Raw genomic sequence first — 17130 nt, 5'->3', positions numbered from 1 at the left:
AAGTCTTCTACAATATTGTCACTTACTGGTGTAGCCACAATGAGGCTCAGGAGGCATCCAAGAACAAGTGCTACCTTCAGCATGGCTGCGGTGATTTCAGCTGTTGGAACATAAATAAAGTCATTATCAAGCAAACAAACTGGTTCAATGGTACAAAGAAATGAAGCATAAATTCAAATAATCTCCATGGAGTCTTCTCTAGTTTGACTGACTGTCCCAAAGGGGGGTTGTTGTGGCGCGCTGAATTTTGGATTCCTCTTATATACAGTATCAGGATCAGAGAAGTTTGGAAATTTTCCCTTTTAAAAATGTGTGGGGTATCAGTTGCTGGGGACTTTAGATCAAAGGACCCCACCCTTTAAAATATGATTATTGCTGCCTATCCCATGAATGTTTTGTTATTAAAAAGCATTTTCATTGTCCACGTTAAGCTGAATAGTCATATGTATGTTGGTAACTAATTGTGGCTGAGATTGAAATTAGTCTAGATAGGGATCAGTTTTTAAACAGGCGCTTAGGGCAGCCTTGGGTCCTTAGTTGCCATGGTGAAGAATGTAAGCTCAGTAGAACAGAGCAGCCATCGTGTGTTGCACATCGGATTTATGAATGTTGCTTTGTGTTTTCAGAAAAAAGAAAGTAAAGAAAATTTACTACCACCGCATGTCTCGACATCTCTATTGGTTGCAATGTCTATCTTCAGTCGTATTGATTATTGTAACGACGTCTTCACAGGTCTGTCCAACAAATCAATCAAACAGCTGCAGCTGATCCAGAATGCTGCAGCTGGAGTTCTCACTAAAACCAGGAAGATAGAGCACATAACACCAGTTTTAATGTCCCTCTATTGGCTCCCTGTAGCTCAAAGAATAGACTTTGCTAGTCTATTGTTGCTAGTTTATAAATCACTGAATGGTTTAGCACCACAATACATTAAAGATTTGCTGCTGTTGTATCAACCTTCCAGACCTCTCAGGTTCTGGTTCTGGTTCTGGTTCTGCTCTGCATCCCCAGAACCAGAACCAAACGAGGAGAAGTGGCATTCAGCATCTATGCACCAAAAATCTGGAACAAACTTCCAGAAAACTGTAAAACAGCTGAAACACTGACTTCCTTTAAATCTCAACTAAAAACCCACTTGTTTAGAGTTGTATTTGAAACGTAATAAATTGCAAATTTATTGACGGAATCTGACTTGATGTGTTTTTATTGTTGATTCTATGTTGCATTGTGTTTTTGTGTTTGATTTGATGTAAAGCACTTTGAAATGCCTTGCTGCTGAAATGTGCTATACAAATAAAGTTTGATTTAATTTTGATTTGAATGTCTAATCATGGATTAGAGACAGAGTTCACAACTTGATAGTTCTTATGTGTAATAAAATTGTTCAATGTTATAAAACAGAATAAATCCATTAAATTACCACTGTTTGCACCAGTGACGTGCGGTGAGGTTCATAGCTGGTGAGGCACTGACGTCATCAGAATCAGATTTGCAAATAGATGCATAGATTGACAGCAGTTTACAGGTTATGTTTCACTTCTGCATCCTTACACATACAAACTGTAGCTCACAAAACACACATTTCCTTAAAAAACAAAACAAAAAATCACTATCTCTATTATAATCTATCGCTGCACTTGACTTGCTTCCCGAATCGTTTAGCCTAGCTCGCTGTCACTTACTCGGCAGTTGAGGAGTGAACAAGACGAACGTCTGGGATCTTGAGCGCCCTCTGCCATGAGGCAAGAGAACTGCCTGCCTCACCTCGAACCTGTTCTCTGCCGTTTATAATCGCTCATTACACGAAACACGTTACACAAACACAGTTGGTGACAAAAAGCACTGTACATTATATACATAAGCTAAATTATTGGAAATAAATTCACATATTAAATTTGTTTAAACCATTTTATTGACGCCGTCCAGCAACATGCTCTCTCCGCTTAGCAGCCAGCGCAGAGCCAGGGGTTGCGCAATCCAAGGTGAGGCAGAGCTCGCTGCTGCCTCACCGGCATCGCTTCCAAGCATTTGAATGGGAAAATAAGAAAATTCAGCGATTTTGAACAAATAAAAATCGAAATTGGTGAAGCTACATGAAAAATAAATATTTTTAGTACAAACCACCGGATGAATATAACAATTTAAATTACTTTATGATTATATATTTTCTTTCTTTCCATGATGGCTGCCTCCCCTGACCGCACGTCACTGGTTTGCACCATTCCTGGTCTCCCAGTATTCAGACAAATTAGTAAACTGATCCCAAACCTTTTGATTAGAAGTGAAGGACCTTTCAATACAGGAAACACACAGATGTGTTTGCGTTCATGAATGTCTGCTCATGTCTTTGATAAACGTTTTGCAAAATATCTATATATCAACTGGTCAATCAGCTTGAATTGTATCATCAAATTTTCTGTCATGTTTTTGTTCTAAAGACAGTAACCTGTTATTCTGTTGAAATGTTAATAATAGTTAATAATAAGGCACATCCTTTCACAGTCTTCAGTCTTTGGAGAAAAGCTGAGTCTGAAGTCTTTCAATTTTGTGCCTTAAGTGGACCTTGACCCAGAGTCTCTCAACCTTGAGTTGTCATCTCTGGTGAATTGTCCCTGAGTGTGGAAACAACATTTCTATCACTCTTAATTCCTTCAATCTAGTATGAAAATTACTAGTTGTCATACTAGTAATTTTCCTATTTGGTTGCAAGAAAAAAGGAAAAAACAAACAAACTATTAAACAATGTCTGAAATGATATTGTAGTGTGAGCATATTTCAGCTCTAGGGTGGTTTTCAGAGAACTGCAATCTCACTAGTAAGTTGCAGTTTAGACAAAATAAGAGGCTGCAGTTGTGAGCATTTCTTCAAACAATTCTTCATGTGGTCAAACAGACAGAGTTGTTTTCCCTCTGTCAATGACTTGTTTTTATTTTAAATAAAATGTCTGCTAAGTTCTGTGTGACATTCACTATGTCATGTTCTGTGTTTTCCTGTGTTTATTTTGAGTTTCCTGTGTGTCTGAGTCTCCGTGTTGTCCTGTCTCCCTTTGATTAGTTCCCAGGTGTGTCTCGTTCCCTGATTACCCTCTGTGTATTTAGTGTCACCTGTGTCTCTGTGTCCTTGTCGGGTCCTACGTCTAGTTTACGTCTTCATACGTCTGGTTTTGTCTCCCCACGTTTGTTGTCTTTGTGCTGCCCAGTTGCTACCGGTTTTGAGCCCTGGTTTTTGCTCTGCCGTGCTGCCTGGTTTTTTGTGGACATTTTCGTCATTAAACATCATTTTTCACTACACCCTGGGTTTCCGTTTGCTGCCTCACCACCTCTCCACCACGCATCATGACACACTACTAAAGTCCATGCAGATGATTAAAAATGTAATGAAACTAAGTAAATGTCACCCATCTGTTTATCATTTGCCTTCAATTCACAATCAAAAACAGATATATTTGAAGTAAGCAGCTCATAAAAATGTGTTCAAAATTTTATGTCCTAATTGGATTCTTCACATGAATGAACACAGAGGCTTTAATGAGAGAAAAAAGTCGTCATATTGGGGTTTTTTTTGCTGAACTTTATTAAGCACAAACCAAACATGACAGCAGGTTTGATCCAAGTTTCAGTGATATTGGAAACTGATTTCCAATATCATTGAAAAACAATGACAGCTTTCTCAACACATCACTGATGTTCAAAACTCCATTTTATGGAGCTCTTGTTGTAGCTCTTGTTGTAGCTGCAGTTGTAGTTGTTGTAGTTGTGGTCGTGGTGGCAAGGAGCCGCAAAATCAGGGATAGCAGGGAGGCCAAGCTGTTTGTTGACGCCTGTAAGAAAATCATGAAGATAGTTAGACATTTAGCAAAACTATTCATCAATTATGCAGTAGATGTTGTACATTTGTGGCTTATAACAGAGAAAATAAATGATTCTCACCTCATTGGAGTTTGAGCCAGAGCTAGAGCGAGCAAATCGCTGGTGCTCCAACTGAAGAGAACAAACAAATTCAGTCATTCTGCAGTTCACTTTGATTTCAGTAAACCATATTAACTTCTTACTATTTCATGTTTACTGGTTTTACGTTTCTGTACTTGCCAATACACATGCATGTCACCAGTGTCATTTAACAGAACCTTTCCAGCAGCCATTGGTGGCTTTTCCTTTCCAATAAAATCTAATTGTCAGCAAACAGAGTTCAGATCATCAGAACCCTGGGAGGAGTACCAAATACAGTTCAGCTAAGAAATGTTTTTCAAATTTTACTTATTAATTTCTTTACCATAACACAATCAAGAAATGAAATGGGAATCTTCTAAATGTCAATGTAAAACTGTGCCTGTCTCTGAAAAGATCTGCTTTTGTTGACTTTTCCACAGAAAAAATTACATATTAATAATTTATGCTATTTAATAGATTTGCAGCAATCAAACACTTCTTGAAATTGCTTGCCCTTTTAATTGAGGTTCAAATACGACACGGCTTAGGTGTGTAATAGGTGTTTGAAAACTCTGTTGTAAATTAAAAGAGTGTTAATAAATATATTGACATGTATGTGAAACAAGAAAATAAACTGCTGTCACTGACACACAAGAGGAGAATCAATATTCACTGCAAAGTCAAATTAAACTTTACACATGTGAGCTTCTTTACAGTCCATCAAAAGAAAAATTGCTCATCACTTACTGGTGTAGCCACAATGAGGCTCAGGAGGCATCCAAGAACAAGTGCTACCTTCAGCATGGCTGCAGTGATTTCAGCTGTTGGAACATAAATAAAGTCGTTATCAAGCAAATAAATTGGTTCAATTGTATAAAGAAATTAAGCAGAAATTCATATAATCACCTTAGAGTCTTCTCTGCTTTGAATGACTTGACAGGAAAGTTGTGTAGAGCTGAAGTTTGGACTCCATTTATATAGAGTATCTGGATCAGGGAGTTGAGAAATTTTCCATTTTCAAAATGCAACCTACTTGTAATGTCTAATCAGGGATTAGATACAGAAACCACACCTTAACAGATGTGATGACATGACCACATGTTTTGGTTTTTTTACATAATCCACAATAAATCCACAAAATTACAGCAGAAGATCTTTTCATTCTTGATCCCTTAGTGTTGAAACTAATTGATACCAAACCTTTTGACATGCATCACAGGAAACACCCAGAACAGTTTGCAGTCAGTGATGTCCACTCATGTTTTTAAAAAATGTTTGGCAAAATATCTATATATTTTCTCTTCAATCAGCTTGAATTGTATTCTGAAAACTTCTGTCATGTTTGTATCAACAATATTAAATATTTTATAAATGGGACAGCACAAGTGAGAGTCAAATCTTTTCATTCATTACAGCACAAGTCCATGTCGATCCTGAAGTCTTTCATTTCAGGTGTAGTTGGTAGAGCTGTTGCCTTGCAGCAAGAAGGTCCTGGGTTCGATTCCCGGCCCGGGGTCTTTCTGCATGGAGTTTGCATGTTCTCCCTGTGCATGGTGGGTTCTCTCCGGGTTCTCCGGCTTCCTCCCACAGTCCAAAAACATGACTCTCAGGTTAATTGGTCTCTCTAAATTCTCCCTAGGTGTGAGTGTGTGTGTGAATGGTTGTTTGTCCTGTATGTCTCTGTGTTGCCCTGCGACAGACTGGTGACCTGTCCAGGGTGAACCCGCTTCTCGCCCGGCACGTAGCTGGAGAGGAACCAGCAACCCTCCTGACCCCATTAGGGACGAAGGGTGAACAGAAAATGGATGGATGGTTGGGTTTATTATTTTGGCTTCCTTTCACAGTGAAAACCAAATAGGTTTGAAGCAAAAAGTCCATAGAAATGTGTTTAAAATTTTATAAGAAAAGAGTCATCACATTTTTTTAAATTTTTTTTTTTTTTCAAGTACAGAACAAGGCAAAATTCTGAATCTTAAATTATATGTAATATTATTTTTAAAAAACAATATAATTGGTGTCCCCTCCAGTGCCTTTAGTAAAAGCATCACTGAAAGTGCAACTTTGTTTAATACAAGAAAACAAAATTAATTAAAGGTCACTTTAAAGAAATTTAATGTCCAGTTCATTGTTAAAAATCTTTAATTCAATAAATTGGAAAAAAATCAAGTTACTGGTCTCTACTTTTGAGTAACTTGGTGAAAAGAGAAGTTAAATTGAACAAACTGTCTGTTGGAGTTCAACATGTTCATTAGAGGCATTAATGTCCACTTTTCATGCCTTTAAATGTTGTTTTGAAGAAGTGCTAACAGTAATTGTTGTGACATTTGCAACACAAAATCCTAGTAATAAACTTAATTGAAAGAAATATATGAAGTGGCAGCACTACCTTTTACGGGTTGGCAGGATTTTTTTTATTTACTTATCCAATTATTTTGTACTATACCATATTTCTGATGACAATATTATTAGAATTGAAATTTGAGACAGATGCAAAATCAATAAGATTCACATTCAATTAAATAATTTCATTTGACAAAATTATTTGTATATTCATTTGGTTATTTATTTATTTAAAATGTAGTCAAAGCTTCAGTTAAGTTGTGGCAAGTATTCCCCCAGGCCTTTTCCCCTCAGCAGTGATGCTTCGTTTTTCCTCCTAACGTCTACGGCTCAAACAGGAAGGGAAAGCTGCCATTACCCTGAAGAAAAAAAATTAAATTAAGTATGGGAAAACATTCTCAACAAATAGTTTGCACGTGTAAACGGAGTACCTCATCAGTCCCAGGACCAGTTGCATCACCGCGGGGATCAGGGGGAACAGTGGTGGACTCTTTCTTAGCCCCTGCTGGCCATGTCTGGCAAAGACCACAGAGGAAGTTACAAAATGATGCATTTTGAGAGCAATTGTTTAAAAGAGGAAGAAACAAAAATAAATATTTCACCTTTTCTGTCTGTAGCTTAGAGCCCTGCTGAAATAGAAGGTGAATTACAGTTAAATCAGCCGATTTCAAGTGTGCATGCACTAATCACAGCACAGTTTGCAAATTATTAAAAAGCACAGAGTTGACTCCATAAAGAAAAGACGTAACATTTCCTACAATATGTGTTTCAAAAAATACTGAATTTCTGTTTCAAGCCTGAAGTGTATAAAATGTTGCTGAAGGGATAATACCTCCTCATTAAATAAGTAAAAAAAATCACACTTCAGTGTCACTGGGGCATACATTCTGCAGGTAAACATTAGAAGAAGTATAAGCGAGTGGTCAACACTGTCTATGGTGCACCAAGCAGACAGATGAGCTGTCTGGTTGGTTTGGTAGCCAGACATCATTACAACACACTTACCACATCCACGCCGCTCTGACTCAATAGACTCAGCTGTGTTATTATCATTAAGCTTTAGCGTTGAGTCATCTAAGTTTATTGCTCAAGCTTTTAATTCAAAGTGATACACACAGTAAACTGATTTCATTGGTTTAGTTTAAACCACAATGACCAGTGAATCATAATTAGACAGGTTACCATAGCAACGTAGCCACGCATTCTTGGTCTATGTTTATATCCTAGATTTGTTGTCCTTTATCATTATTCCTTGTTGTAAAGCACTTTGTGATTCTTTAATTGTGAAAGCTGCATAAACGAATTTACTTACGAATTACAAGAAACCTTATTTGAACAGTACGTACATTTTATTTCTACATCACCTTTCCCAGACAACAGTAAAAATAGTAGAAAGCAGTAAAAGCAATAAAAATACAAAGAAAGAGACATTAACTAAGTACATCTTAACAACAAAAAATTCTCATAGCAGGAAAACACCAGTCATGATAAAACACTTGTTTAAAAAAGAATTTCTTTTTAAAAGCACCAGTAGAGTCCAACAACCATAAATAGTTTAGGAGTTCATTCCCCAATCTTGGAATTTTTATATATATATATAGGAAGGTATTTTCTTCTAAAAAAATTACCTGCAGTGGGAGTTGGGGTCTTTGTGTGGTTCTTTCCAGTTTCTGCTGTCCATTGTTGGGCAGAACCGCAGTGTTCCTCTGCTGGGCATAGCCATACCGGGGTACAAAGTAAGAGTAGCCCTAAAATATATACATATTTTTAAATTAATCATCTAAATTTTAATTAATATAATGCTTACAATTTGGTCAGTTTGTGTAAATAAAAACCTGCTGTCTGTGAAGCTGTGGGAATCCAAAAGATGGATACTGAAACTGTGGATACATCTGCAAGAAACATTGAAATAAAAAAAAAATACCTTCTATCAGTGTGGAGATCCTTGCATCATGTGCATTGGTCAAACAATCTAATTGTGTGATCCTTAAGTTGTTGGTCTGTTACCTGGACTGGGTTCTGGGCTTGCTGAGGACCGTTGGGATTGTTGGGGTCTTGTGCTGGTCCAAGCTGCTCTTGCTGCCCGTTAGGGACAAGCATGGGTGTTAGCGGGTTGCCTTGGTTGGGAAGCAGCAGCTGTGGCCCCTGGGGACCAAAAGGACCTCCCAGTTGTGGGTTCAAATTCAATAACTGTGGGGTGAGCAAGACGTCCGGTGTTTGCTGCTGCAGAACATACTGGGGTAATATTGAGCCCTGGAGAAAGTAAAAGCACATTTTAATCCATTGTTTTAAATGTAGAGCACAAGAAAACGGAAATGTTTCAGCAGCTTTTTAAGCACCTGTGTTTGTCCAAGAGCTGCAAGAGTCAATCCATTCAGTCTCAGGATCTGATCAACGAAATGGTGAAATTAGAGCTACTTACTTCATTTATTGCATAACAACAAATGCAGATATTTAAATGTGATTTACCTCATTGCTGTTGCTTGCAATAATTCCAATCTGAACCTTCAAGAAGTGCACAATAATTAATCTAATGTTGAAATAACATACTTTGTTCTTGTGTAATAATGTTGGATCTAATTGAAACTCACTGGCAGAGCAAGGCTTGACCTAAGAAGGAAGATTACCAAAAGGGCACTTTGCAGCTTCATCGTATCCTGCAGTGAGCCAAAACATGCACTTTTTGTTAAAAGTTTGTAAAATACCAGTCACCTCAGACTTCTTCAAAACCTCAGCGTGTCAAGCTCATCTTACCGTTGCTCTTCTCTTCTCTCCCTTTCAGTGTCTACCTCCTCTTTCAGGTCCAGATGCCTTTTAAATTGTCAGAATGTGAGCTTTAATAGTCCACTAGCAACGCATCCCGACAATATGCGGTCAGAGTGACAGACATTTCTCATGACAACAGACTCAGACGCTTACAACACAGAACTGCTAAGTCTGTCATTAAATCTAAGTCACGTCTCTGAGCACCATGACATGCCCAATGTGGAGTTGTTCATAACTCCGCAGAGATTCATAATCTCTGACTGTGTGTAGTTTCTACCCGCAGAGATGACAGAATTTGCAGTCTGTCTTAGTTTTTTGCACCTCGTTGACACTTTTTCATATCTTCGACAAACTTACTCAAGACACTCATTCTCTTTGTGATTACATGCACTTGTTAACACTGGTAGCATGTAATTAAGTGCATTAGAAGGAACACAATTTTTTTGCATGTCATGAGAAAAAAGGAGGAAAAAAGGGAGGAGAGAGCTCATGATCATTCTTTTAAAAAAGTCATTCTTGCCAGGTGGATAGATCCTGATGTCTAAAACAGTTGTCCCCAAACTTGTTAGTAAAGCGGAGACCGATGCTGTTGTTTCTTACTCATTCTGCTGCATGTTGGCGCGCAAGACGTAACCGACAGCATCTGGTTTTGGATTTTCAAAATAAAAGCATATAGAACGGACATATTTAATTACTTCTTGCGCAGCCCGGTACCAATTGGTCCACGGACCGGTACCGGGCCATGGCCCGGTGGTTGGGGACCATTGGTCTAAAGGATCACAGTTACACTGTAAAAAATGAACTTAGGGGGTTATTACATTAACAAAAGAATATCATGTACTTTTAATTCAATAATTTCATGTTTCAAACAAAAACGTGATACAATCATGTTGGATAAACAAAAAATTCAACAACTTCACGTTTATGAAATTTAATCATGACTGAAAAAACCCACAGTGGCACTGAAACAATCTGAAACTGACAAAAGTGATGAATGAAGATTTACTGAAAATTAACCAATAGAAATCTGACATTATTTTTAATTGAGGTCCAACAGAATAAGAAAATGACAGACCAAGATGGCTACAATTGTACAGATTACTCTGAAACTTAAGGCCCATGGGACTGGAGCCGATCTCCCTGGCTGTGGCCGCAGGAAGAAAATGGACAAATTCAAAGGAATTATGATATGAAGAGTCCAGAACAACCAAGTCCAGAAAGCAAAGGTGAACTCCAAGGTCAAGGTGGACTTCATGTGAAATGACCAAGGAGAAAATCAAATCATAAAAAAGTGAGACTGGAATTTACTACAAAGACCTTTGGACAGATGAGACAAAATGTACATGAGCTCTTTGGTCACAGATACAAAAATGCTGATAAGTTTTAACTACCATCATTTTAATTGAGCCACAATTTAAAAGCAGTGTCTGACTTTCATCAGTTTGTCAGTAAACAATTTTGTACTTTTGTCAGTTTCAAGTTACTTCTGTTACCACTGTGGGCTTTTTGTTTATTAACAGAAGTACCAACTATTCATCTATGCTCACTTACAAAGTATGGACACAATTTGCCCCCATATCTCCAGTTTTAATTTTCATCCATCCATCCATCCATTTTCTGCTCACCCTTGTCCCTAATGGGGTCGGGAGGGTTGCTGGTGCCTATCTCCAGCTACATTCCGGGCGAGAGGTGGGTACACCCTGGACAGGTCACCAGTCTGTCGCAGGGCAACACAGAAACAAACAGGACACACAACCATTCACACACACACTCACACCTAGGGAGAATTTAGAGAGACCAATTAACCTGACAGTCATGTTTTTGGACTGTGGGAGGAAGCCGGAGAACCCGGAGAGAACCCACCATGCACAGGGAGAACATGCAAACTCCATGCAGGAAGACCCCGGGCCGGGAATCGAACCCAGGACCTTCTTGCTGCAAGGCAACAGCTCTACCAACTGCACCACTGTGCAGCCCTTTTTAATTTTCTATTACTTTTATTATTATTACTAATAGTAATATTACTACTGTATGGAGAGACATGCTCCTGCTTTCATATTGGATTTTTAATGGTTAAATATTAATAAATATGTAAACTGTAACTGTCCCAGTTTCTTCATTTTATTTTGATAAATTAGCTTTTTCTTTATTGCCGAGCGAGAAATGTCCCCAGATTTAGTCTTCAAAATCTGGTCACCTTAGTTTACTGTATTGTGTGTCAGTGGTGTAAAGCAGACTGAAGTTTCTCTGCGCAGCGGGAGCAGCTGATTGGCATTCTCTACATCTGTCATGGTCGTGTGTCTTAAGAGGCTTACTGAGCACAACACCATCTGAAACTCCAGGGCTTCCCAGTGAAACCAACCCCGCAAACACCCTGCCTAAATCTTTAAAAATATATATATATATATATTATTTAAACATTCAAACTCACTTTGCTCACATTTATTTATTATGTTACATTAATATGAAAGTTTGTAAACGCAGAAAAACTTTTCTCTAGATTACGAGTTATAGAACATAATATAAAAGCAGATACATTTCACAGCTTTCAAAACATTTATTTTCAATCTGCCATTTAAAACTTTACAGTTAAGAAAGTGTTTTGCCGCCCTCTAATGGTCAACACACTAACTGCAACAACAAACAAAGTCATGGACAGCTCCAGTCCTGTAAAGTCAAAGTTTATTTATTTACAACAACTTTCACAATAATTACAACATCATAAACAGATAAGATATAAAATAAGAAATTAAATTAAGTTTGACTAAGAAAAATATGATATTAAAATTGGCAGTAAAATACCAAAATAATTGTCATTTTATCAGATTTCCTCAGGTGAGCTGTGGATCATATGCAGCTCCTAATTGTATGTGAGTAAATAGTGTATTATTGTGAAGTGGGAATAAAATTATACTTTCTTATGGGGTTTTTTTACTAATTTTTTTTTATTATCTGTAAAATATGGCACGGATTTGCCTTTTGGACAGTGTAATATGACTATTAGTCTCATGTCTTTAGCAGTCCTTAATAGCATTAGCATGTTGTAGAGTCTATAACATAAGATCCCAACAATTAAGGCTGAAACGATTAATCAGATTAATCATTATGAACTGATTAATAAAATAGTCATCAACTAGTTTAGTAATCGATTAATCAATAACTAAAGTAAACAGACTCAAAAAAAACAATGTTCTGAAAAAAACAAGATTCACAAGTTAAGGAAGTTAAACCAAAAATTTACAAAAAAATATTCATTTAGCATTTGAGATTATAAAAACTTCTTTTTGTGTAAATACGTTCTACCCAGAGCTTCCCATGTGACAAAGATTTGGCTTCACCTGGCTCAAATTTTGTAAAAATCTCCTATTAATCACCTTTTACTAGCCAGTTATTGATTTAAAATATCAACAAATCAGCTCTCAGCTGCATTGAAAGGGCTGAGCTTTACACATGTTGCTGTTAGAAGAATAACAGCAACATGTGTTATGCAGATGCATAATTTTCTACAAGTGATCAGGCATACACTAAAGAAAAGCTCTTACTGCATTTTAGGTTATAAATTATTTATTTACAAAAAGGAATGTATTTATTTGTTTGTACTTATTTGTTTGTTTGTTTGCATCTTTTTAATGTGTTTATCCTATCATACATAAAAGGAAAAATATCTGCATAATTTGACAAATGTGACACATGGCGTAAATGACAAATCAGAAATAAAAGAAAATAAGAAAATATGTGTATAACTGCGAGTTACAAAGCTAAATTGTATACCTTATCTTTGATTTTTATAGCCATTTTATTGTTTGGGTCCAAGATTGAAACAAGATGCATAACAAAGAGCTCAAAATTGGTTTTCTATATATTTTTTACTTTTATGAATGTGGAACTTTGCAAGAAAAAAAAAAAATAAGACCAGGTTGATAATAAATGTGGCAGAAGAATTTTTATCTTGAATCTGTGATACACAACAAAACAAAAAGAGGAAGAAATCTGGTCTGACGTTACTGGAGATCAGAGCAGTGATGTGTCATGAGCATTTCAAAACATAAAAAATATAAATGAACAGAAGACTCTGGATAAAATGAAGCCTATAGGCGCAAATTCAATCTGGAAGACTCTTTTAGCCCCACCTGCATCATCCAGCCGGAGCTTCCGGCTCACCACAGTTGACTGATCAACATCGGTCCAAGACTCGTCACGTCCAATCATCGTCCAAGCCCCAGCTGATAAGGACCGCCATCCATGGCGTCTTGCGCCTTCCAGCAGACCTCCACCCCTTCACCTCCACTCGGTTGGCATCAAGCCACATCCTTCATCACCTCCACCACTAGTACCGGATCCCGGGGGATGACGTTCCTCTCAGCATACGGAATGCCCATCCAAGCCCATCGCAAAGTTTGCGATGATCAATGTCCTTAACCGGGGCCCGAGCGCCAAAGACTTAAATCATACTGTTATTAAACTTTTCTAATGGTTTCCCTTTTCTCCGTCTGAGTCTCTACAGATTGAAGTTAGAAATATCAGGTATCCAAAGTATCCAAAAATTATATTCAAGTAAAAGCAGCACTACTTCAACATATTTTTACTTAAGTAAAAGAAAAAGTGACTATCCAAGAAATTACTCAAGTAAAAGTAAAAAGTATTTGGTAAAAACTCTACTCAAGTATTGAGTAACAGATAAATTATGAATAATTTAATCTTTAAAAATTACATCAACAGATGGATTGAAATAAAAAATTATGCAGAAATTAAAGAAGAAAATGACAATAATTCTTATACGTTTCTTTCAATAAAAAACTAACAAAAATTGCATGTGTGTGTGGTGAATCTTTGGTTAAAACATGTTTGTTTTTTTTATTTTGTTCAAGTAAGAGTAGCGATACTTCATAATAGAATTACTCGAGTAAAAGTAAAAAGTACAGCGCAAAATAAATTTTTTCCAAAAAGTTATCCAAGTAAATGTAATTGAGTAAATGTAACTAGTTACTACCCAATTCATGTTCAATGGGTGTGAATACTTTTGCATGCCAAAAGCTCCCTTTCAGCATAATGGCCTACAACACAGAGGAACAAATTGTGTGAAGCATAAAATAATCTTTAACCAGCCGCTGACATCTCTGCTTAACAGGATTAAGAAGAAGTCAGTACATTTCTGCCAGACCTGTGAAAGGATTGAGACATCGTTTGGCTCCAGGAGCTGGCACAGAAATAAACCCAAACACTGGTTTATACAAAGCTGCTACTGTTGGCCTCCACCTGCCCCCAGCGTCTGATAAACTAGACACCTAATCAGGACCTTTAGGGAGTCTGGGAGTGAACAAATACATTAACTCAATTTAGAGTTTGGGATTAAATACACACAACGGCATCCCTCTGCTTTTCCTCTCTGTTTCTGCAGGGATCAGCCTCATTCCCCTTCACCCTCTCTTTATCTCCGTCTTTTCCCTCTCCCACTCTTTCTGCCACTCCCCCCACCCCCACCCGCCCTCCACCCTCTCGGGAGGGGCTCTCAGACTCTATAGTTATGGGCCGGGGCCATCTGTCACCGTGCACATTCATACAACCACCAGAAGGCCACAACATGTGCCGGTTTAAATGGAGAACCCAACTTTCCCAGGACACACAGGCCTGACCCCAGCAGCCCTTCCTCCTCCTCCATCCTGCAACCATCAACACCATCCAGCATCCCTAAAAACCCCACCCAGCTGCCACACCCTCCTCCACCAGCACCTCCAAGAGATACTGTCTGCATGTGAATCGGTGAATTAGAGCCCCAACCCCCCAAATCTACACCCAAATAAGTGTGTTTAAGACAGGGTGGGTTTGAGGAGAATCAGCTGATTGGTGAAACCGATGGCGGATGGATGGAAAAGGAGCGTGAGTTTTTGTCGCTGGGAGGACAATAGGGAACGCCGGGAGGGGGAGTATCACACGCTTTTGCTTTGTGGCTCGGTCAACAGGCGTGTGCCACGGGTGTCGTCTCGCCTCCCCTCGCCTGCTGTCCAACTCCTGGAATGGGCCAGAAGCCATGAGAACCGGTGCCCCGGGCCCTTTAATGAGGGGCGTGCTGTTTCTTATCAAAGATGGACAAGCTATCATTACAATCATTATTAGAAGCTGCACAATGGAGCACGCCTTCCTCAGCTATGGATGGGAAAATCCTCCTACGGAGCCGGGACGCCGGGCCCTGTAGTGGGGGGAGAAGGTTTTGTTTTTGTTTTTTTAAAGCCTGGAGCTGTGTCACTTTATTAAATACTTGTTCAGGACAAATAAACCCAGAAATAATTTGTACTAAACCCTGCAAACAAACTAAGAGACCATTTCCCACTGGTGATGGCGTTCCATCTAGGCCTGTTGCCATAAGCCATTAATCAATTAATTTCTTAATCATTTCCATTTGCACGACTCATCGTTTGTCTCTATCAACCCTAACCCTAAAAACTGGATGATAAAAGTCTTCAAAATGATGTATTGGTGTCAACTAGCTAAATTCTGTTTACAAAGACCTTATAGTTCATTTTATTTGTTGTTTCTGTTGTTTTCTTCTTCTATTTTGGTTATTTAAAATGTTTTCCGGAACTTTCTCAGAGACCATAAAACTTTCAGTTGAGCATTTCCCTTTTAAATGTCGCCTACAAAGTGAAATACAGTTTAAAAGTAAAAAATTAAAAGTACTTTGTAAATGCACTTAAGTTGATTTTTCAGATATCTGTACTTAACTTGAGTATTTATCTTTCTGACAACTTTTTACTTGTACTTCCTACATTTTAAGAGCAAAACCTTTATTTGTTACTTCTTATATTTTATCTTCAGTAACATCGCAAACAACAGAGAAATGCATTCGGAGATGCAGACATTCCCCATCTGCAGCCTTATTTTTAAAAATGTTACATGTTGTTTCTCAAAGTACAATTCTTGACGAATGTGCCAATGTTTTATCCAACATAATCCTGATTGAGATTCGGTTTGAAAACTAGAAGGTGTTGTTATATCTGAACCAACACAGAGCATGTTGTGAACAAAAATAAAAAATAATGTGATTAGAACTTTTTAAGTATTTTTAAATTATCTGAACTGATTTTATGTCCTTGAAAATTAAAATTACTTTTTACGCTTTTGTGCTTTAGTACATTTCAAATCTTGGTTTTTTATACTTTAACTCGAGCAAAACAGTCCAACCTGTACAAAATATGATTAGGACTCCTGAAAAAAATAATAATTCAGACTTTAATCTCAGAGTTGTGAGATTAAAGTCTGAATTACTTTTTTGCAGTGGCTCTGATCATCTTCCGTAAACTTGTACTTTTGCTTTTACTGGAGTACTTTTTATAAGTATCTGTACTTCCAAGTAGAGAATGTGAGACGTTTTGACACATCTGGGTGAAATGAGGCTCAGATGAGGATCTTGATTCGGTCTGTTGCTGGTCTGTTTCGGTCTCTGGGTTAAAATGTCATGCACTGTAACTCTGCCTTCAGTTTGTCATCATTATTGTGGGCTCAGAAAACATGTTGGCCTTTCTCGAGAGCCTCCTCCAAATTCTTTTTAATTCTGTCCGCCGACCTGCGGCCAAGGCCACAAAAAGCATTGTCATGCCGCTGAAGATGGAGAGGATGTAAGGGTGAAGTGTGCGTGTGTTTACGGGAGGATGGGGTGGGGCATGACACTGCAGCAGCGGCAGCTGGCAGCCCAGCTTGCAGGGGCCATCTCATCACAATGGACAGCCTTCCCCCTGGGGCCAGTGATTTAGGACAGGCCTCTCCGGACAAGAGAGGGACACTGGCTTTGCAGCCTCTGCTCCCCTCCTTTTCCACCGGTTCCCGTGCTCCCGGCCCAGCGCCTCCACTTACACTCTCCTCATCCAACTGTGACAAAGCTCTCTCCTGGGATGGGGAGGCGGGCCTGTAGATGGGAGCATTCCTAAGGTGTAGCAGGCTAACTCATGCCAGACACAGGAGGGGGACACAACAGGTGCATGCGGATCCGCTGTCGTCCAGCAGCAGCTGAGAGATAGGGACACAGGGGTATTATAGCACCATTATGCGCCGCTGCTGCACCGGTGGGCTGCTGGACCAGTTTTTTTTTTGTTTTGTTTTT

At 38.4% G+C, this 17130-nt stretch overlaps 1 protein-coding gene and 1 long non-coding RNA gene across 3 annotated transcripts; both read right to left on the bottom strand.

The window, feature by feature from the left end:
* Positions 1–3549: 3549 nt before the first annotated feature.
* On the bottom strand, positions 3550–4912 carry LOC122829877. The gene is made up of 4 exons (XR_006370448.1): positions 4836–4912; positions 4677–4750; positions 3930–3980; positions 3550–3820 (listed from the first exon to the last, which is right to left on the bottom strand). It is a non-coding gene; the product is annotated as an uncharacterized LOC122829877 (long non-coding RNA).
* A 935-nt stretch (positions 4913–5847) lies between these two features.
* Positions 5848–9080, bottom strand: odam (odontogenic, ameloblast associated). Of its 2 annotated transcripts, none has more exons than XM_044113573.1 (10): positions 9024–9080; positions 8861–8926; positions 8739–8774; positions 8609–8656; positions 8277–8522; positions 8105–8161; positions 7898–8017; positions 6872–6898; positions 6701–6784; positions 5848–6628 (listed from the first exon to the last, which is right to left on the bottom strand). In XM_044113573.1, the coding sequence occupies exons 2-10, from the start codon at positions 8918–8920 to the stop codon at positions 6593–6595; spliced, it is 714 nt and encodes a 237-aa protein (XP_043969508.1). In that variant the 5' UTR covers positions 8921–8926; positions 9024–9080; the 3' UTR covers positions 5848–6592. The 2 variants fall into 2 exon arrangements, with proteins under 2 accessions (XP_043969508.1, XP_043969510.1); XM_044113575.1 differs by having other exon boundaries at positions 6098–6628; positions 6872–6895.
* Positions 9081–17130: the final 8050 nt, after the last annotated feature.

The sequence above is a fragment of the Gambusia affinis genome, linkage group LG04 (genome assembly GCF_019740435.1).
Source record: "Gambusia affinis linkage group LG04, SWU_Gaff_1.0, whole genome shotgun sequence".
NCBI classification, from domain to species: domain Eukaryota; kingdom Metazoa; phylum Chordata; class Actinopteri; order Cyprinodontiformes; family Poeciliidae; genus Gambusia; species Gambusia affinis.
The sequence above is the reverse complement of the archived record's forward strand: the minus strand, read 5'-3'. Positions and strand labels throughout refer to the sequence as shown.